Below are 22,054 nucleotides of genomic sequence, written 5' to 3'. Positions count from 1 at the left end.
GGCAAAATGGAGACTAAAGGTGGGAGAAACCAGCAGAGTCCTGTCTGGGATTTATTTGTATATGACGGCGAAGATATGAAAAAAATAAAACTAAACTAATACTAAGCATTTAGAAGAAAATGAAAACGAATAAAAACTAGCAAACCTGCTTTAAAAACTCATTAAAACTAACTGAATTAGAGGGGAAAAAAAGTAAAAACGAAATAAAACTAAACTATAATGAAAAATCCAAAACAATTATAACCTTGAGATGGACCTCAGATGGCCAACAAGTGCTCAGCTTCACTGGGAACTCTTTGAAGACTTTTGGAAAACATTTCAGGTGACTACCTCGTGAAGCTCATTGAGAGAATGCCAAGAATGTGCAAAGCACTAATAAAAGCAAAATGCGGCTATTTTGAAGAATCTAAAATATAAAACATGCTTTGAGTTATGTCACACTTTTTTTAACTACATACTTCCATATGTGTTCATTCATAGTTTTGATGCCTTCAGTGAGAATCTACGATGTAAATAGTCATGAAAATAAAGAAGAACCAGGTGAGTCCAAACTTTTGACTGGTCGTGTATTTACCGTAATGCTTTTTCATAAATTATAGCCATAGACTGGTACTGTACCTCAGACTGAAATGGAGCCCATAAATGCAATTTGTTACCACATGTGCAGGTTTTTACAAGCAGTCCCCAGGAAAGGAAAATATCTGTGGCATGTTAACAGATTTACAACACCATGAGCCTGTTTGGAAAAACCATGGATTGAAAAAAACCCAATTCACAAGCAAGTTACATCACTGTATTTCTTGAGTTAAATTACTGATGACAGGAGTGGAGTGTATTTTGATTTTTCTTTCTTTCTTTCTTTCTTTCTTTTTTTTTTTTTTTTTTTTTTTTTTTTTTTTAGCAGGGAACTTCATGAACTTGTGTAAATACACATTGTACATGTCATCCTGGAGATTTTTGGAGTTTAGTGTTTTGCTGTTTAACGCATTCCTCAGCTACATCCCATTATTTACTGTTTCCAGTTGTTTTAGGCTTTTGCTAAAATAGGTGGGTATCAACTACATGCACATTCACAAGAAGTACAACCGTATAACAAGCCAAAGTATACCGCCCCCCATCTGGAATATACCCAGGATTAAAGCGACCTAGGTCAGATTATGGCAGAAGTATGATAATCTTCATAATGTCCTTTTTCAAGTTCTAAGACTAGCAAGTCCTCCATACAATATAAATGTTCAAAGGTAAACACCTAAGGATGTTTCAAAGTCACATGTGTTACGCCCTAGTCTAGGGGTACAAAAGGCAGAACATCAAATGACTCCCACTCCCAAAGAAGACCCTGACAGTAGATGTTAAATTAAAGCTCAGCAGTAATTTATTTATTTTAGGGTGAGCATTATGTTCCAGTTGCATTAGAATGTTTTGTTTTTAATGTACTTTTATTTTAATGTGTAGACACTACTTAGAAGTGTGGCAGTAATCTTTGCTCTTTGTGGAAGTCTAATATTTTTACTGATTGAAGTCTTTCTGGTAATAAAAGGAATTGTTTAAAGCAGGGCTGTCAAACTCATTTTGGTTCAGGTTCCAGATTCAGCCCAATTTGATCTCAAGCAGGCCAGACCAGTAAAATAATAACAGAACTAGGAGACTGTGCTGTAACGCAAAAATATTCTCTATATTTATCATAAATGTCAAGCAAGTGCAATGAGAATAGGCATTAGCCAGTGTACCGATCAACAAAGGACGTTCTGATAAACTGTGCATTTAACCTTTTGGTATTATCATTCCACACACAGAGATTTAACTATTGTATAAGCAACATTTCCTTGTCTGCCTTCATTTATTATTTCAGGAAATACCAGAATGTTTTCAGTGAAAGTGTTTTGTATGCTTTTACGAATATGAACATTGCAGTTGTGAAGCACATTCAGAGTCCAGGTTTTCAGCTGGTGTACCTTAGCCCCTTGCAAATGGTTCTAATCAGTGGTGTAGTCTAGTTTATTCTAGTGGGTATACTCTGATTTTTCCCCTCCCAGCCTCATACACCCCCGTTGTGGAGCAACATCTGTACCACAGCACCCCTCCCAGAGCAGCAGCTGCTCCAAAACAGCCCCACACAAGAACCACCACGCTCATTAATACATAAAGTATACATCCACACATAAGTGAGATCATGACAGACTGGTTATGTATTATCTAAATGTAAATGTATTGTAAGCAAGACAAGATGTGTAACTGTCATTAGCAGCTGGACTTTAACTATTCAACAGAGAGTGACAAGACAAGACGTAGACATTTCAAATCAAGAAGAGTGAATGAATAAATAATATGACCTGGAGGTAAACAAAAACCTGGAGGTAATGTCACGCTTGACGGAAGCCCATATGGTCCAGAAGTGTCCACTTTGTAACACAGAGAAGTGGAATTTATGAACAGTAAAGTGAAAGTTATGTCACAAAACCGTGCCGATATGCATCTTTGCGCGTTTTCAGTGGTTATACGGAAAATTGAGACCTTTGTAGTGGGTATACGGCGTATACCTGCGTATCAGGTAGACTACACCACTGGTTCTAATCCTGGACATCTCAGCATGAACGTACAGGGGTTGGACAAAATAATGGAAACACCTTCACCTCAAGATGATAATGCCCCAATCCATACAGCTAGAATTGTTAAAGAATGGCATGAGGAACATTCTAATGAAGTTGAGCATCTCGTATGGCCGGCACAGTCCCCAGACCTCAACATTATTGAGCATTTATGGTCAGTTTTAGAGATTCAAGTAAGACGTCGATTTCCACCGCCATCGTCTCTAAAAGAGTTGGAGGGTATTCTAACTGAAGAATGGCTTAAAATTCCTTTGGAAACAATTCACAAGTTGTATGAATCAATACCTTGGGGAATTGAGGCTGTAATTGCCGCAAAAGGCGGACCTACACCATATTAAATTATATTTTGTTGATTTTTTAAGGTGTTTCCATTATTTTGTCCAACCCCTGTACCTACATTGTCCAAATGAGGTCATCTCCAGCTTCAAAAAGCCAAAATGGCTACAGCCAAATTGTAAACTACTGACTTTTTAAAACAGCTGTTCAAAAACCGCTGGGTGACATTACATTTCCTCTGTCAACTAATTATTTTCAGTCTGTGGATAAATTACAAATGAATAGTGCTGTAATGGGCCATTGTTGATGTTTGGAGCAGGATAACTATCTGCTGTGTGTTCACTCAGCACCTGAAAGCATCTGTATCACACTCCAAAGATAAGAAAATAGAGGGTATGCACATACACCCCCTCCCCCAGGCCACGCCCCTCTAAGTCAGACTGAGTGTCTTAAACCAACCTGCTCAACATGACGGAGTATAGCAGTAAACACAGCCAGAGCGGGAAAATGTGAAATATGAAATTAAATGAAGGACAATTGGACTGGACATGGATCTGTACGAGCTACCAAAGAACAAGTGGTCCATGAACACTGACATGTGGACACAAATGGAGGATCCTGACATCCAGGGTGCGGGGGGGGGTCAGCGCTATTTTGACCTGAAACAAATATGCATGGTTTCATCAGGACCGACAACCAGGGTCCAAAACTAGGGCCCAGAACCAGCTGATCCAAAGTGCATTTACAGTAGACCGTGGACTGACCCCAGTGAATATATGCAGGATCTACTGGGACTGAGGAGATTTACTGAGTCTAGTTCAGATCAAGTACTTTATACAACACACATACTACTGCTGTGGACCAGCAGGGCACCACTGGATTCTGGGAAATTAGCAGATTTAGACCACCTGTTTTTAAATTAACACATTATTCTGCTAATATTATGGCTTTATTGTCGGAATATGATGACTTTAATCTCATAAACGAATGACATTTTTGTTAAATTATGTTTTTTTTTACAACTACGACTTTATTCTCATAACATTGTGATTCTTTTTCTATTCGACTTTATTCTCATAAAATTACAGGTTTTATATCGATATTTTATGACTTTACACTCGTAGTGACCAGTGTTTTTATTTTCTTATGTGGTCCTAATACTCCGTCGTAGCTTTATTCTCCAGTTCCCCCGTATTTGAAAAACTGGGTTAGCCTCAGTTTCAGTTAGTTTACTAATCATGTAGGAGCACAAGGTTCAGAATCACAAAATGAAGACAAAAACCATGAAAGATCTGATCATGAAACCAAGAGCTTTATTAAGAAGGAACATTAGCCAAAACAATAGGTCATTTCAGGTCTGAAAAAGAGTCTGACTTGTTTAAAATTTTGCACATTGAAATTTACAGTTTTCTTCAGTCGCTTTATGTGTTGTTTAAATGCTAATGTTGGGTCTAAGGTTAACCCGAGGTACTTGAACTCTTTGACTAAATCCAATTCCACCCGTTCAAGAAAGACGTTAGACTGTTTCAGTTCAATTGGCTTTTTGGTGAATATGGCAACAATGACTGTCTGGGTTTAGTTAACAATAGCATCATGTTAACGGCATGTTAGAAAAGGTTTCTTTCAGATGCCTATGTCATATCATACCATATCCTATTATAATACCCTTACCATGTTTTAAACTATCTCTTAACTCTACTCTTTACAAATATCAGGTGTGAATTACAGGGTCACACAGCAGTCTCTGTCTTTACATACATCTGAGTGAGTGGAAATAGGTGGCATAGTAAGAGCATAGTTAACTACAAATCAATTCAAGCAGCATCTGCCTCTATTCAAGTATTGAATTTTTGGAGTTTTCTTTTTTAAAAAACACAAAAAGGCTCCGTACAACATTGGTGTTCATTATGAAATCATAAAGGGGCACCGCACAATGTGTAAAGCAGTGGGGTTCATATGTTCTTCAAGTGTCCTTTGGTTTATTGAAGCAGACAAATATTCCAGAGGAAAACACTCCTGAATTATCAGGATTCATTTTACTTTGGTTGGTCACATATTCATGACATGAAAATGTTCTTGCAGCGCATATGAGGATATTATACAGTCAAATAGAACTACCAGCAGTTGCGTCCTAAGTCAGAAGCCCTGGGTCTATATTACCCATATGTCATGTAAATATGTTTGGATTTTAGAATAGGCCCAGATACAGTGAGTGGAAGTCCCATCATTGACTTCAGACAGTATACAGTTGGAAATCAACAAAGTTTTGCGTCAAGCTCTTATTATGTTCTCAAATTCTGTACTTTTTTAAAAAATGTATTTTATTTTATTTATGGCTAACACAGCCTCCTCCAGTACAAGTTCACAGTCTTTAGAGTTTTAGGTTAATATCGCAGTAGTACGGTACACTGTAAAAAAAAAAAAAAAAAAAAAAAAAAAAAACGTAAAAAAAGGGTAATATTCCGGCAGCAAGGGTGCCAAAAAAATACTGTAAAATAATGGAAAATAACCATCTTATAAAAATACGGTAATTTTCCATAATTAAATTACAGTTTTTTGCCCTAACTTTACATGAGATTTTGCATATTTTTTTGACTTTTTAATGTTTAATAAAGAATATTTACATGTATTAAAACAATCAAATTACCTATAAATATATATATAAATAATTTTCAATGAGACTCAGTTGTACAATCCACTGATAAAAACTGTATTTGGACAGTTTATCAGTGCTTATACATGTTATACATTCAAAAAAATACATTTATTCAACATTTTTGTTGTGAAACCTCCCGTAATTACACAAGATATTTGTCAATTAACAAACAAGTCTTGTTAAACTTACAGAACAAATACTTCTTTTATGGTTAATTGTCAGTAATTTTATCTCATTTTATTTATTTTTTTACAGTATTAAACTTTAAATTAACAGTTTAATCTTATAAATAGAAAAGAAATATTTGTGAAATTATGATACATTTGCAAATGTATTTTAACTGTATTGTTCTGTGAAAAAAGAAAAAAAATTCTTTTAAAAAAAATGGAATTTTTTGGTTATTCACAGTTACAGTTTTTTCATGTTATTTTACATTTGACATGTAAAATCACAGTCTATTTTTGTCATTTCATTGATATTTTCCTGTATCTTAAAAATACAGGAAAAATCTGTAAAATAAACAGTGAACATTCTGTTAAATTACAGATTTTCTTTACAGTGTAGTATCCCGGTAGTGCCCAAATGGTAAACAGTTACCCAAGGTAAAGGAAAAGCTTGTGGGCTCATATCTGAATGTGTGTGGTCTTCCCCAGGACATATGCAGCACTCTGTGGTGCACTGTGGGAACCACCTGCCACTCCAAACTGGATGGAGCTGTGGACGGGACCAGCTGTGGGGAGGGCAAAGTAAGTCCAGCTGGCATCCACTGCATTTTTTTATTCATTAGAAATTAATGAAACTATCAAAAACAATTTGTTAAAGGTTGTGTTTTAATCTCCTGGGCAAATAACCAAGTAACTTCATCATGTGTAATAAAGTCCAAAAATATTCAGTGAGTGATATTAAATAAACAATCCTTAAAATAAAGACACTGATTATTTTTTTAATGAGATGTATTTTCCATGAACTTTCTCATTACAAAAAGTGATTTATTTTTTAATTTATGGATTAATGTTTTCAACTGTTATAATAGGTTGACATGTGATGCAGAGGTTTCAGGATCAAAGCTCAACTATTCCATTTTCGGTGGTGTATGTGTTTTTGTTTGGTTTGAACCAGTGGTGTTTGAGTGGGGAGTGTGTCGCAGTTGGAAGTTCCCCTGGGAGCGTGGATGGCGGCTGGGCATCATGGAGCCAATGGTCGCCCTGCTCCAGGACATGTGGGTCTGGGGTCCAGAGTGCCCACAGAGACTGTGACAACCCTGTGTAAGTCACATCTGGGACACAGATACTACACTGCAAACAAGTCCTGAACACTTTTCCTGTTTTTGTAACATTAATATAATATGTCATGAGATGGCCTGTTTATGTCATATATAAGCAGATTTTTTCAATATATAGTAAGATAATTTAACATATGATTTAACCTATAGAAAGAAGCTAAAATCTGTTCATTATATCGTATAGTTTATGATTGTATAATATATATTTTTTGTCAAATAATTTATGATATTTGCATGTATATATGTGGTATATATAAGATGTGGCAAACGCATCCACATTCTTGATTCAAGCAGGACTACAGATACTTAAAAAAAAAAGGAATCACTGAGAACTAGAGGTGCAGCGATGGATTTTTTTTTTTTTTTTTTTTAAATCCACCACCACCACCCCCTTCAGAGGACAACTTTATTTTTAATTACAGTGTGTTTTAAACAACAATCTCAAACTTTGCATTCACATGTTTTATATATATGTATATATTATATATTCGGTACACACCTGTTCGGTTTGGTCCACAGCTGTCCCCAAACGGCACAGTATGATGAGAAAAAGAAAAAGGAACAAAAGACGGTGTTCGATGCAAAACTTTAAATCTGCGGAAGTTCCACACAGACATATTGAAGGAGCACACTTTGACCCGAAATATGAAATAGCAGCTGATATAAGGTAAAAAAAAAACAAAAAACAAATATGATGTGAACCTGGAAGGAAGAGAATGAAGACCCTCCACCATCAGTCCAGTCCAGTTTGGATCAGTTCAGGTTCAGGTGAAAGACAACGAGGAATGAGACGCTGAGAAGATGAACGCTGTTTGCTGCCTATGCACATGCCCCACTCTGACAAAAAAAAATACAAAAAAAATAAATGTCTGTGACCGCCTCTCCGTAACACTCTCATGAGAAGACACTCATCTCCAGTAACCTATAACTGTTCGCAAGCGTGTTGCAGTCAGGCTGTACTGGCATTTCAGTAACGTAAAGGTCGGATAAATGCGAGCTGGCCGTTCAGACTGATGTCGCATTGCAAAATACCCAATATTTATTGGATTTAGGACCACATATGAAAGTGGCCTGGGTTGGATTTGAAAAAATCGGATTTGGGCTGTTCAGACTGTCTTTAACAGGTCAAATAGCGGCAAAAATCTGATTTGGGCCACATTTGGCTGCAGTCTGACCGGAGCCTAAGTAGCTTGTGTGGTCCACAGACTGCTCCGCTGGATCCACAGCCATCTTGATGCCCTGTCTGCGGCATCCCAGATCTTCTTGATTGCTCTCTTGCTGTGCAGCCCTCTCACTCCCCGCCTCTTGAGTGCCCCTAATTTAGAGACATTGTTGGTATGTTTAGTGATTTTCAGACCCTTGGAGAGACTCTTTATCAAAAAAGCCACTACAGGAAGAAATCTATCTTCTTTTTCTGGTGTTACTGGAGACTTTTGAAGACTCTGACGTGAAAGCATGTATCATTGTTTGTCTAAAATAAATCACTGCACTGAATATACATCACTCCCATTGACAGTTTTCTCTATTGTCTTTTTGGTCCATTTAGATTGTTCATGTTCTTGTAGACTGAGTGTTAAAAATGGGATGGTAAAAAACGTTCATCTTTTATTGTGAGTTGTCATATCTTAAGTGTACTGTAAGTAAGTAACTCCTCCAGAGGGTCTCTTTTGGGTCACTTTAGCCAATTCCTTAGCACGGACGAAGGACGGTTGGAACTGGGACATTAAAAAAACAAGAATTGACGGAGTATAGTTCATTTGTAGTTCTGAACATATTTAGGGTGTTTTTTACTCACTTTTTGTATGTAACACAATGCTATTCCTCTCTCCTGCATAGTTCATTAAAATCACATGAATATTTAAAATGCTGCAAATTAGGTGGTCACATCATTTAGTAACTTCTATTGACTTTCCTCAAACTCAACAGTAATTAAACAGAACTTCTCATCACTGGTCCCAAAGCCCCCCCTTTCCTTGCTCAGAGTTCTCTGAGAGTGTTCTGGAATCACTCCTAAGCTAAGACTCCTTGCTGGGAATTTTTAGGTTAAGTGAGGAGCTCTATGAGAGGATTCTCAGAATCTTTAGGAATACGGGCCCAGGAACTCAGACTCAATGCAAAACTTCAAATCACTACTGAAAACTCGCCTGTTCAAACTGGCATTTTCTTGAGCCTCTTTTTTTTCTGTTTTTTTGTTTTGTTTGTTTGTGAAGCATCTTTGAGTGTCCAAAAAGCACTAGATAAGTGTGATGTATTATTATTATTATTATTATTATTATTATTACTTTTAGGACAGAGAATAGATACTTTCACCACTGAGGAGTTGGAAACACTACTACTTTTACCATCCCCCCTTGTCTCTAGCATGTGTTCAAACATCTGGTGTGTTTCCCTGTATTTGAATGATTCTAACATTTGACTGATAAAGAAACATGAGAGCTCAGTAGATTCTGTCTTTGTCCTGCAGGCCTAAGTATAGAGGGAAGTACTGTCTGGGAGAGCGACGCAGGTATCGGCTCTGCAACACCACCCCATGTCTTCATGAGCAGCCCAGCTTCAGAGACCTACAATGTAGTCACTTCAACAGCATGCCCTACAAGGGCCAGATTTACAGCTGGGTAGCAGTCATCAACAAAGGTTAGAGGATGACACTGCATGCAGCTTCTACTCCAAGTTTTACACATTTGGAAAGTTTATTTAGTCTTTAATGTAGTTTGCATACAAAAATATATTGCAAATAGCTACATAATATTTACATTTAAATCAAAATTTATATTAATATTTACATAAATAACAGATGTTTTTTTTTTTCTCTCATTTCATGTTTCACACATGTATATTTTCTTCCCTGCACTTTCTTTTTGTATTTGCCGCTGCCATCTTTAACATGCATGTATGTTGACTGGCTTGTAGTGAGTTGATTTGTGTCTGTTTTTGAAATATTACATGGAAGGCATTGATTTATGAAAGCTGAAATAGCTTCTTTTTTCATTTTGATATTTTCACGAGTTGCTAGTTTTACATTTTCTTATTGTTATGCCCTGGCTACAGTAATACAGATATTTCTCCACTAATTCTTGATTTACCAAATATCTCTGTCCACACACAACACAAAACAGCTACAAACAAGTGTACGGACAAACCATTGACCAGACGTTAAACTGTGGCACTATGTAGATAATACTGGGCATAGCAGACATAAACTTAATTTAGATGTTCATTTATGCATGCATGTGAGTGTGTCCAAGTGTATTCTTTCTCTCAAATGTATCCCTGCTGACCCCAATTTCCTGCTGGTCATACATTGAATAATATGACCCTTATGAGCAATATTTGATCCATGTTCATTATGTTCATTACACAACGTATGTTTTTCCACACAAAGAGACATAATCCAGAGTTTTAACATAATATGTGCACACTTGAAAACCCTCGGCCTGACTTATCAGGTGCACTACTGCCCCCAGTGGTCTGACTTATCAGGTGCACTACTGCCCCCAGTGGTCTGACTTATCAGGTGCACTACTGCTCCCAGTGGTCTGACTTATCAGGTGCACTACTGCCCCCAGTGGCCTGACTTATCAGGTGCACTACTGCCCCCAGTGGCCTGACTTATCAGGTGCACTACTGCCCCCAGTGGCCTGACTTATCAGGTGCACTACTGCCCCCAGTGGTCTGACTTATCAGGTGCACTACTGCCCCCAGTGGTCTGACTTACCAGTGCATGCCAAAGTTTTTGGACCGACAGATGGACAGACAGACAACCAGCTGATGACAATACTCGGCGGCCAGTGTGGCCAAGGGTAAAAAAAAATCTTTACATTGTAAAGATCTTTCTTTTTTCATCCTTGGGGTAGAGAAATAACTGAAGGGTTGGCGGTTCGAATCCCACTCTGTCCTAGTCATGTGCCGTTGTGTCCTTTGGACAAGACACTTCCCCCACCTTGTCTCCAGTGTCACTCAAACTGATGTATGAATGTGTATGAATGTTTGGTGGTGGTGGGAGGGGCCGATGGCTTCTGTCAGTCTGCCTTGTGTAGCCGTGGTTACAAATGTAGTTTACCACCACCAGAGTATGAATGTGAAGGTGAATGAATAAAGGATCAATAATTTTCAAGCACTTTGGGTGCCTAGAAATCCAATCCATAATTATGAAGTGTAATTTTTTTAATGTTCTAAAACACAGTTTATGTGTGGATGAGAGGACAAATAAAGTGGAACTGTTGTACGAGAAATTTGCTTTACGAGCCACGGCTTGTCTCTTGTCTCTCACAAGAAATGGCACGGTTTATGGCACGGTTTATGGCACGGTTTATGGCATGGTTTATGGTATGGTTTACGCACGGTTTACGGCATGGTTTACGGCATGGTTTATGGCACGGTTTACGGCATGGTTTATGGCATGGTTTTCAAAGACATTGATTTTCAAGTTAAAAGCTATTTCCTATTTACATTTTTGACTCTCTTATGTACAAACAGTAACTCTGTATTCAAAATCACAAAATAAAAATTTATTAATTAATTAAAATAACCAGTTAATTAATTAATTAATTAATTAATAATAAACAGTTCTGAGATGTCCCAACATTCCGCAAAATGTTAGGGGACATCTAAGACCAAAGACTACACACCAAACTTTACACAAAACATCTCCTAAAGCAACAGATTCCTTATAAACGTTTAACATTTACATACATCAATTATGAGTCATGCACTTATTAGTTTCAACACAAAAAATACAGAAACAAATGCACTGAATACTGTATATTTCTGGCCTTTCCTTGGCTGCACCATGTCCTCTTGTTGCACCATGTCATTTTGCTGTATTTGATCTGTAAATAAGAACATCTAGTCATTTATCTATTTATGAATATGGGTCTGATCAAGGGATAACATGTGGACACATTTTGTGTTCAACAGTCTCTGTCATGTAAACAGAGTAACTTACATGCATGTATTATACATATTTGAGTAGGTATTTATAAGCACTTTAATATTATGTATAACAACATTTGAGGAGATAACATTTTTAGGTTAAAAATGTCAAATTACTGCTCGGTAACACATGGACTTGAAGCGGACATTAATTTTTTAAGCTTTGTGCAAACATTCAAAACGTGGTTCTCGACAGAAACTGATATGAAGTTGGACAAAACCTTTTAGATATCATGTTCAACTACGCGGAAATTAAATTTTGGAATAAAATATTGAAAAGTCTCTGTTTTATTGACATGAGAATGCGGTAACACGTGGACCATTCCATGCATCACCCAAAGTGTTGACTTATTTTTTCAACAAGCCAGATATAATCGAAATGCTTTATGTATTTAATACCAGAGGTAGGTGGAGTAGCTAAAAATTATACTCAAGTAAAAGTTCTGTAACTTTACAAAAATATTACTCAGGTAAAAAGTAGTCATCCAAATAATTACTCCAGTAAAAGTAAAAAAGTACTTAATGAAAAAAATTACTCAAGAACTGAGTACTTCCTGAGTAACATCATATTTATTGTTCTTTTAAATTCAACAATTAATAAATGAAATGTTAAAATACAATATATAAAATATGGTGGACGGACGTTTCGGACACGGACGTTTCGGCCTAGGACGTTTCGGCCTTTCAAGGGTTAGGGTTAGGGTTAGGGACTGCAAAAAGTGCAGTCCGAAACATCCTAGTCCGGAACGTCCTAGGCCGAAACGTCCTACATTCATAAAATATATATGGGAACATTCCAGCTACTTCCAAATATACCTGGCAATACTCATTGTTGGTTCAATCCCATGAATACCTGGTCTGTTCTTATGGAGGCAGATAGTGTGCATGGTTTTCTATTGACTTTGAAGAGTTAGCCTAGATGTCTGTAAACATATCTGCCCCTTCTGTCCAATATCTGTAACTCTAACTAAATAAACTGTATTACAAACAGCGCTAGGCTGTCCACAGTCAAAACTACGCTTATTACAACTGAACATGATGTGGTGTCTCAAATTCGAAGTTGAGTTCTTGAAGGCTGAAATGTCGACTTATATCACAAAATTTACCTGTTAAAACTTAAATGATGTTTTACAAACATTGAAGTTTAAGATCTTGTTCAAATGTTCATATTCTTTTAGTTCATAACAAACATCATAACATTATTTTGTGCAATTCCAACAAAGGAACTAACATTATTTAATATAAGTGGGTTAAGTAATAATAAATAAAATATAAACAAAAAAGAAAAACAAAGCAACAAAAATGAACTTCCACAATATCTGCATTTGAATAAATACCTAAAAATATTGATGCAGTACTTTTAAATATCGATACAGTATTGTGAAATGAAATATCACGATATATTGCAGAAGCGATATTTTCTTGCAGCCCTAGTCTTACCTCTTTCACTTCTGGCATTATGGAGCTGGGAATGACATCTGTGTTGAATCTGCTCTGTGTGAACGGTGTCATAATCTGAACTCACACTGTCTAAAAGATGAAGACTAGGCGTCCTTTTACCAGGTTAGGCTGTCTGCCTTCTCCTTGAATGTCCACTTTAAATGTCTCATATGGTCTTCCCGTCTGTGATAGTCACCGTGTTTGATGCGATGGCCGCGCCCACAGCCACACAAAAGGTTGCAGCAGCCACACTCACAAACACCACCACATGTTGAGTTATGTTGAGCCGCAGTCACTTAATATACATATAACACTCATGGTTTTTTGGTTTAAAATTGATTTATTAGAACTTTGATAATACACTGTCACTAGATGGAACATGCACAGTTAGTTTACATCAGTGATGTTTGGGGATGTGCCGAGGCTCCGAAGCATGTGTCAAGCAATGGAGGGGGTGTTTCCGTGAAGCGCGTATCGAGGCTTGCTTCATTTAGGGGAGGAGCCGAAAATGATGACGTCCAAAGCCTCGCTGCCCGGCTGTACCGTGTGACTGCTTCACGAAGTGGTTCAGAGGTGGTTCTATGTGATTCAGGCTTGACAGCAGTAGAAAGCCCTCCATTCAAAATGTGGGTTTTTGATTGAAAGTTAGGGTCAGTGCAGAGTTTGAACAGAGTTTGGATACTAGAGTTTGGATAGCGTTTATATAGTTTGGAGATAGTTTGAAGAGTTTAGAGAGAGAGATCATTTGAAGATTTAGGAGAGGGAGAAGAGAAGGATGAGTAAGAGTGTGGAGCCAGCTAAGAAGAGGAGGAGGATTTCCCCTGTGTGGGAACATTTAGATTTGATAATTCCTAATAAGGTAAACTAAAGCTAACATTATTTCAGACACATAAGGCTTGCTTATCTGGAATACTGGGAGAGACAAAAAAATTACTGTACCCCAATTTATATAATCTTGTTCTTGTGTTTTTGTGCATCTTCTGTACCATGTGAAAGGGTGTTTTCAAACACCAGAGAGGTTGTGTCAAAAAAAAGAAATCACTTCAAACCAAAAAATGTTGAGAAACTGTATTTCTGAATAAAAATAAATAAAATCTCCCCTGTCCTGTATATCATTGTCCAAATTACACAAGTATGTTCAGTGTCCTCTTCCTAGTTCCACAAACACTTTTCACTGTCCTCTGCCTGTTTAAGTCATGACATTTTCCTAAAGTGGCAGAAAAAAAAAAGATTACACAACCTCCCACATATGATACTACCATTTGGGGAAAATTTACACAAAGAATACATTCAAAAATATTTTATTATACACATACGTGATAATTTATGTAGAGAAATTATTTGGTCAAACATTTTTTGTTATTCATCGTCATTCCCAAGAGCCATAACAGATGCAAAAATTCAATGCATCACACATTCTGTGGTTCAGATCCAGCTGCCTGTGATTCTACACCTGGCCAGTAGGTGGTTTTGTGTGCACGTGAAGTTTCGAGAAATGAACCTTTTCTCGAACCAACTGGCTCAAGTGGTTCGATGCCTCATGAGGCTTCATCTCACCATCACTAGTTTACATTGTTTGTCATTTTGCTATTAATTAATTTTTCTTTTCTTTGAGTTACCTGGCTCCTGGGTGGCATTTCCTGCTGCAGACAAAAGATGGGGCTGAGGGCGGAGCAGGCTTTGATGCTTAAGTCCCTCCCATGGACCAGACCAAGAACGTGTACATCAGAGGGAGGATTAGGGTTTCTTTGTGTTAGTTTTAGTTTACATCTATTTACTTTCCCCCTGTGTGTTAACTGTGGTTTGCTGTTTTGGTATATATATTGCCCCAGTGTCTCAGTCTGGTGGGTCTGTTAGTTGAGTTGATGTCTAGTTTTGTGGGCATTTTTCTACAGTAGAGTTATATTTTGTTGACCTCTTTAAGGGCCCTATAACTCCTTTTTCAGTTATCTGTTTTGTAAAGATTTTTTCTGGGAAATAAATCCCTTTTTCCAGAACTTTAAACCTGTGTTTTGTGCTTTGACTGCTTGGTCCACGACAGTTGACCAAAAATCCAAGCAACTCTGAGGGAACACTCATGAGCATGTTGTTGGGCAGTAAATGTGTTGCTCAGGATCCTGGTGGACTGGTCATATCGGGCTGTGAGACTGTTTTTTTTTTTGGTAACCTCACTTCAGACGTGAGTGGTTATGTTTATGTGTGGTTTCATGATGGCACTTCACATTGACACTTTTAATAAGTGCCATGGTTTCTGAACATGTAAGACACACTTGGTTAGTGCTCCCAGTGGGAAGAATGAACAGTAATGTGTCTGTCCATTCTACAGGGTGTCCCATAAGTCTCCATACATAGGAGACATAATACATTCCATACATATATGGTTCTAACATGTATTTCTTTATATTTCTTCTTTATAGTTCTTCAGCAGTGGAGGACACGCATTGAAATTTGTTCCCGACAAAATGGCAGTCATACAGAGCATATTATATAAATAAAAATGGTTTATGTCAAGAAACGTTTATTTTTCCTATGTATGGAGACTTATGGGACACCCTGTAGATTGAATGATCACTGTCCACTTTTATTTTTTGGAAAGCACCATTTTTCCCTTACATATCTCTCCTTTTCTCAGTTTCACTCATCCTCAACTTTCTCCGGCACAGTATCTCTCCCTTTCTGTCTCGTCTTTTCCTTAAAGCATATGACGTTCATCACGAATGTTTCATCATATCTGTAAACACAAGTGAAAGCCTAAGTATCCCGAATCCATTAGGCTTTCCTCAGTTACGCACCTCAATCACTTCCCTCACGGTGAACAACTTCAAAGTGTACTCCCATCACAAGCAGTCCATTTGTTTACATACCAAACCCATATGGCACTTGGGCCTTTTCAGAAATGTTGTTGTGAAGTGGATTGTGGGAATGGGAATTCCACGCAGCCGCAGCACTAACAAACATGTAAACAGCCTCATTGCCTCTTGCTGCTGCAGCTCTGTGGAATTCCGAAAAGGCCAGAGGGATGGTTTGGTTTTGGTTTGGCATTCCAGCATCGTTCATAAAATTAGTTCATAAATGAGTAAACATTGTTACAACTATTAGCAATCATCAAGAGCACTTATATACACTAAATGCATAGAGGATAGAGAATTTATCTCAGCGATACTTACAAGTGCAGCAGCAACAATGCCAAGTCGGCATTTGTTTTGCATGCTTTTTTTTTTTTTGTCTTTCAACTCTTGCCATTCTGCAAAAGATCAACCAAGGCAGACACTTGTCTTCTTCCTGGTTTGATCCCTCACTCTTTTCTTCTTCCTCCATCCTCTGACAACGGTCACCTTTTCCTTTTCTCTGCCAGCTCTGCTATAGTAAACATCTGTTAAATGAAGGCATGGCTGGCTTCCGTTTACAGCTAGACGGTGGTACCTGGCTGGGGGTGTGTTTATAGCTGCAACTGATTAATTGATTACCTGCTTGAAGCCAATGCAAAAATTCCCGATTCGATTAATCGACTCAAATTGATTGAAGGGAGATATTCTACTGCAGTTTTCCTGAATTGAAGCTTCTTTGTGCGTCACAATAAGCGTCCGTGTGAAACACAACAGTGGAACCAATGTTTAACAGCAGAGAAATGAAGGAAACGAAGGTTTGATTCAAGAGAATTGTGGCTGAATGATCTTTTTGGGTCACTTTGAGTCGATTAATCGGTTGCAGCTCTAGGCGTTTGTGTCGTAGTGCCATAAACCGTGCTGTTTCTTGCAAGACACGGGATCTAGGCCACTGGGATGGTGGCAGAGAAGTTGCAAGTGGCATATTCGACCCTCGAAGCAGTAGTGGGAAGGAGGAGGGCTTCCATTCTCCCCCTTTAACATGCCATTTAACCATCACCATTACTTTGAAGCTGTTTTATTAAGGTAAAAAATCTTACATAGTTCTGCTTTAAATGTGTACTGCAAGGTTCCACTGTATCAGTTTTCTTAAAAAATATCCACTTTATTGTGGATGGGGCATTAGTCTATTTAACCAATGATAGCCCTGATTGTAACATTTAGGTGTTTTGTCATCATTTTTAAAGACTGTTTATGTATTTGCTTCTTCAGTCAGTCCCTGTGAACTGCACTGCCGTCCGCTGGATGAACATTTCTCTGAAAAGATGAGGGACGCTGTTACTGATGGGACTCCATGCTATGAGGGCAGCAAAAGCCGAGATATGTGCATCAACGGCATCTGTAAGGTAGCAACACTGAACCTTCTGTTCCTCATTCTCTGACAAATGCTCTACAATTGTGGAGTTCATTGAATATTGTTTTCTCTTGCACTTTCCAAGCATGACCGTGCTGTGTTTGGGTTTTATTGCATTAGGGCCTGCTGCTAATGCAGTGTTTTGTTGACCCTCCTCTGCAGGCTTAATGTTGTACATTTGACATTCTGCATGAAAATGAGCTTTCAATAGACAAATGTGGTGACTGTTATCTCCCAAGATAACAGTTTGCTCTTGCCTATCACCCTGGGCCAAAATGCCAGTCACTGATACAGACATTGTTTAGATACAGTGGAGTGGACTTCGGGCTCTGATTTCATGACATTTTGTGACATTTTTACAGGGTGGCCAAATCGCACACTTCCAGCATGAGACAAATGCTTTGAGACTATTTTCCTGACACTCATATGTTGCCCGTGTACATCTCACACCAAACACAGACAGACAGAAATCGACAGTACTAATTACTCAGAAAAGTTTTGAATATTGCTAAGTTGGCATGAAGTAATGAATCTAACAAGAAAGGAAACAAACCCTAACCCATCGTGCATTCTACACCACCAACAACCATGGTACTTTAAAGTATAAATACACTAAGGGCAGGCAGGGTTGGGCAAATTACTTAGAAAAAAGTAATTAGTTGTACTTACTAGTTACTTTCCCAAAAAAGTAATTGAATTAGTAAAGAAATTACTCCTTCATAAATGTAATTAGTTACCAGGGAAAGTAATTTTTGCGTTACTTTTTTGAAAAACCTTCAAATATGTAAAAGGAAACTGATTTTTGAGCACATTTCATGGACCAGTTGCATAGAGTAGAACAGCAGACAGGTACTGAATACCAGTGGTGTAGTCTAGTTTATTCAAGTGGGTATACTGTGATGATGTTAGTACAGGCACTGAATCCAAATGCAGAACTCGGACACAAAAAATAAGGTTCAAAAGATTTATTAATTACACACAGGTGTATTAATAATATCAGTGACAGAATCTTGAGGATAATGGTTGGAGATTTCCTCCTCAGATTCGTCCTCCGGATCGAGGGCGACAGCCCGTCTCCCCAAGCGGCCTTTGGGGTGTTTTTCCCGACTAGGGAAAAGCAAAGGGAGGTCAGGGACGGAAACAGGTCATACACAGGTAGGCAAAAATTCAGGCGACAGGACATAAGGACAAGGCAAAACTCACGTACCAGTAGTCAGGGCGAGAAGATCAGAACCAGGGTATCAGACGAGGCAGACAAAACCGACAGGGAGCAGGCAGAAGGCAAAAAACTGAGGAATCCAAAAACGGGTCACAACAGGCAGACAAACGAACAGACAAGGTCAAAACGCTGGTAAGAACTACAGGAGTTACAAACTGGCGTCTGACAAGGGGAAGAGACAGGGTTTAAATACACAAAAGGGAGGGAAGACAACTAGACACAGGTGGCACAAATTAGGGCGGAGACAGGTAATCAGGGGAAAGGTGAGCACGATCAAGGAAAGGGAAGTAAAGACGACAGACAAGACACATGAGGGGAAACTCAACAAAATAAAACAGGAAGTGACAAACAAAACATAAAAGACAGACAAAACCAGACTAACGTCTGGCTGCAGGTATGACATATACTCAGATTTTTGCCCTCCCAGCATCGTACACCCCCATCCTAGAGCAAGAGCTACCCCGCAGCCCCCCCTCCCAGTGCAGCAGCCACTCTAAAACAGCCCCACACAAGAACCACCACGCTCATTAACTCATAAAGTATGCATCCACACATAATTGAGATCATGAAAGACTGGTTCTGTCTTATCTACATGTAAATGTATTGTAAGCAACACAAGATGTATAACAGTCATTAACAGCTGGATAAGACAAATCAGTTTCAAATACAGAAGTCTGCTCCTCAGATGTACACATCCTTTTTTCTGTGAGGATACCAGTTGATTTTGTTACACCGCAGATAGCACAACCTGGAGGTCAACAAAAACATCAGTAATTAACATTATACTACTAGTGGTCCCTTCTAGTGGTACCTTCAAGCACATACAGGTCTGAATTTTGCTTGGTCGAAAAGGAGTAGAAAGAAGTATAAACTTATTTAATCCAACCCCTCAGTGCTTTTACACCTCTATCATTAACTTAATACAAGAATCAAACAATACTGTTTTCCTAATTTTAACATCGAACCACAATAATCTAGAATGCAGTAACTGAATTATTCACAACAAAATGTTCATGGCAGTAGTCATACAGACTCAACAATTCAACCATTTTCTTCAGTAATTACAGTAGATTTATCAGTACAACATCATCCATAAACAAACAACCCTCACTGTCATTATTAAATACTGGACCTCTCAAGAATCAATTCTTTATATCTTTTTTTAAACTGAATTATGTTTGATATTTGTTTTATCTCAAAACAATTTTTTCCATAATTTTCCTTCACAGATGGTAATACAGAAACTTTTTAACCTAGTGCGTACTTTATGAATCTTTAAATTAAATTTTCCCCATAAATCACAGACTCCTTCTCTTTCACTGAACATTTCTTGAATATTGCCCGGCAGTCAGTTATTCTTTGCTTTATACATTATTTAAATAGTTTTGAACTCCACAAGGTCAATGAGTTTTAAAGTTTTAGATTGGAAAAATAGTGGATTTGTGTGTTCATGAAAATCAACATTGTGAACAATTCTTGCTGCTCTTTTTTGCAGTAAAAAAAGTCTTTGTAATGAACTTGTATATGTATTTCCCCATACCTCCAAACAGTAACTTAAATAAGGTAAGATCAATGAATTATACAAAATCTGAAGTGATTTTTGATCTAAGATCCCCAATAATTAAGACTGGATGCACACCTTGAAACGGCTGTAGTACCAGATCTCTGAGGTGTTGATACTTGCTCTGCAGGGTGCTAACAGGATATGTATGGGTAGCCAGCCCGAGATGATTAGCAGTGAAGGTACAGGTGATCCATTATGATCGCTTGAGGCACTGTTACTGCAGAGACAGAGAATGAGACTGCAGCACCACGCTCGACCTGTAGCTCTTGCCTGACCGTGCACAAATGCAGATCCTCAGCTTCACCCTTCAGGCCTAGCTGTTGAGCTGCTGACTGGAGGAGGATGGTTCATTCAGAAACATCGACTAAGATGGCGCATGCTTCCATGACTCTATCTCCATGGTGAAGCATCACCTTGCTTAACTTTAAAAGCACCTTTCACCCTTCTAAAGGCCTGTTTATGTACAGTACCTCTTCTGCACTGTTCTTGCTTCGTACTGTCTCTGGTTTGTCCCGATCTATGCCCCCTTTACCTGCCTGGTCCCTCTGTCAGTCACTGATGTCATGCAGGGCAAGGAGATGTCAAATGTTGCATGTCCTCCACCGCATCTTTAAGTCGCACTCGGCTGACTGATGACCTCTGCCACAACACCAACAGCAACTGTTCTCCCGCACCCAGGTCTGTTTTTGACTACTGGTAAGAAATCTGAAGTTGGTAAAGTTTAGAGAATGCTTGTTATGATCACAGAATGGACAGTACGTCTTTGTGGTGTCACATGTAGAAGGGGGTTGTGAAGTCTCAGGTGCAGCAGCTGCCTCAGTGTTCAGGAGGACAGCTGATGATGCACTCTTTAACTTTGTGGCGTTCACCTGCCCCTTGGGTCTGGGCTCTCTGTCTCCTCTTCCAGTACTGCTGAACCTGGAGTTGTCTTCCTGTAAAGTCGAGCCAGTCTGCCAGATTAAGGAGAGTGGGGAGTGGCACACTGCTGGGTATTATGTAGCGGTGGAAACAGGTGCAAAGATCATGAGGAAGTTTTGCTAGTAGTCCAACTCCACTTTGCCCTTTCTGCCAAGCTGCTCCAGCATGCCTTCCAGGGAATGTACGCGGGGAGCAAACAGTCTGAATGCCTTGATGTCACAATTTGTGATTTTGGGGCCATCCATCACCCCGGTGATTCTCTGAAGGGCTAGCTGATGTGGTTGTCCATACTGTGGGTTAAGAGCCGCCATAGTATCAGTATATGGACATCTTGTATGAGAGCCTCTTCAGCTTTGAGATGAAAACTTGATATTTGAATCTCTCTGATGAGTCACTGTGCAGAAGATTCTCTACCGCAAGACGGAGTCGACTAAATTCTCTTGGACTGGGTTGCACTGTGTCTGCAGTCATTGGCTTAGGTCCCCTGTATGAATTCTCTCTGCCATCTCGAGGGCTTGATGTCCTGGAGTAGGAGCAGTGAGACCTCAAGGTGTGGCTTGGACTCTGACGCCTATATCTGGACTCTTGTGATCTAGTTGGTATTGGCCTCCTATACCAGTAGTCTGGCTCCTCTTCACTCTCAGATAGGCTGCTTGGTGAATGTACCCTGCTGATTTTGGCTTTTCCATCTGACCATGATGATGAGCTCTTTCTCCTGGGCTCCATCTCCACTGGATGTGGGGCATTGGCTATGGACGCTGCAGGTGATCTACTTTTCCATAGCTTCTGAAGACCGCTATTTAGGTGTTCAATTTGCCGACAGAGCTGATCGGTGTCAAACGAACTCCGCCAACTGAGCTGATCAAGCCTGAATTCAGTATTTCAGTTTTGCTGTCGAAGTGCCACATTCTGTTGCTGT

The 22,054-nt window shown here is 38.8% G+C and overlaps 1 protein-coding gene across 1 annotated transcript in view; it reads left to right on the top strand.

Annotated features, from left to right (window-relative positions):
- adamts7 (a disintegrin-like and metallopeptidase (reprolysin type) with thrombospondin type 1 motif, 7) overlaps positions 1-22,054 on the top strand; it is a 125,339-nt gene that overhangs the window by 61,017 nt on the left and 42,268 nt on the right. The window contains 4 exon segments of the mRNA XM_030128758.1: positions 6,195-6,287; positions 6,661-6,806; positions 9,288-9,457; positions 17,293-17,426. Coding sequence (XP_029984618.1) covers positions 6,195-6,287; positions 6,661-6,806; positions 9,288-9,457; positions 17,293-17,426 — 543 coding nt within the window.

Source organism: Sphaeramia orbicularis, chromosome 3 (genome assembly GCF_902148855.1).
Source record: "Sphaeramia orbicularis chromosome 3, fSphaOr1.1, whole genome shotgun sequence".
Taxonomy (NCBI): domain Eukaryota; kingdom Metazoa; phylum Chordata; class Actinopteri; order Kurtiformes; family Apogonidae; genus Sphaeramia; species Sphaeramia orbicularis.
The sequence above is the reverse complement of the archived record's forward strand: the minus strand, read 5'-3'. Positions and strand labels throughout refer to the sequence as shown.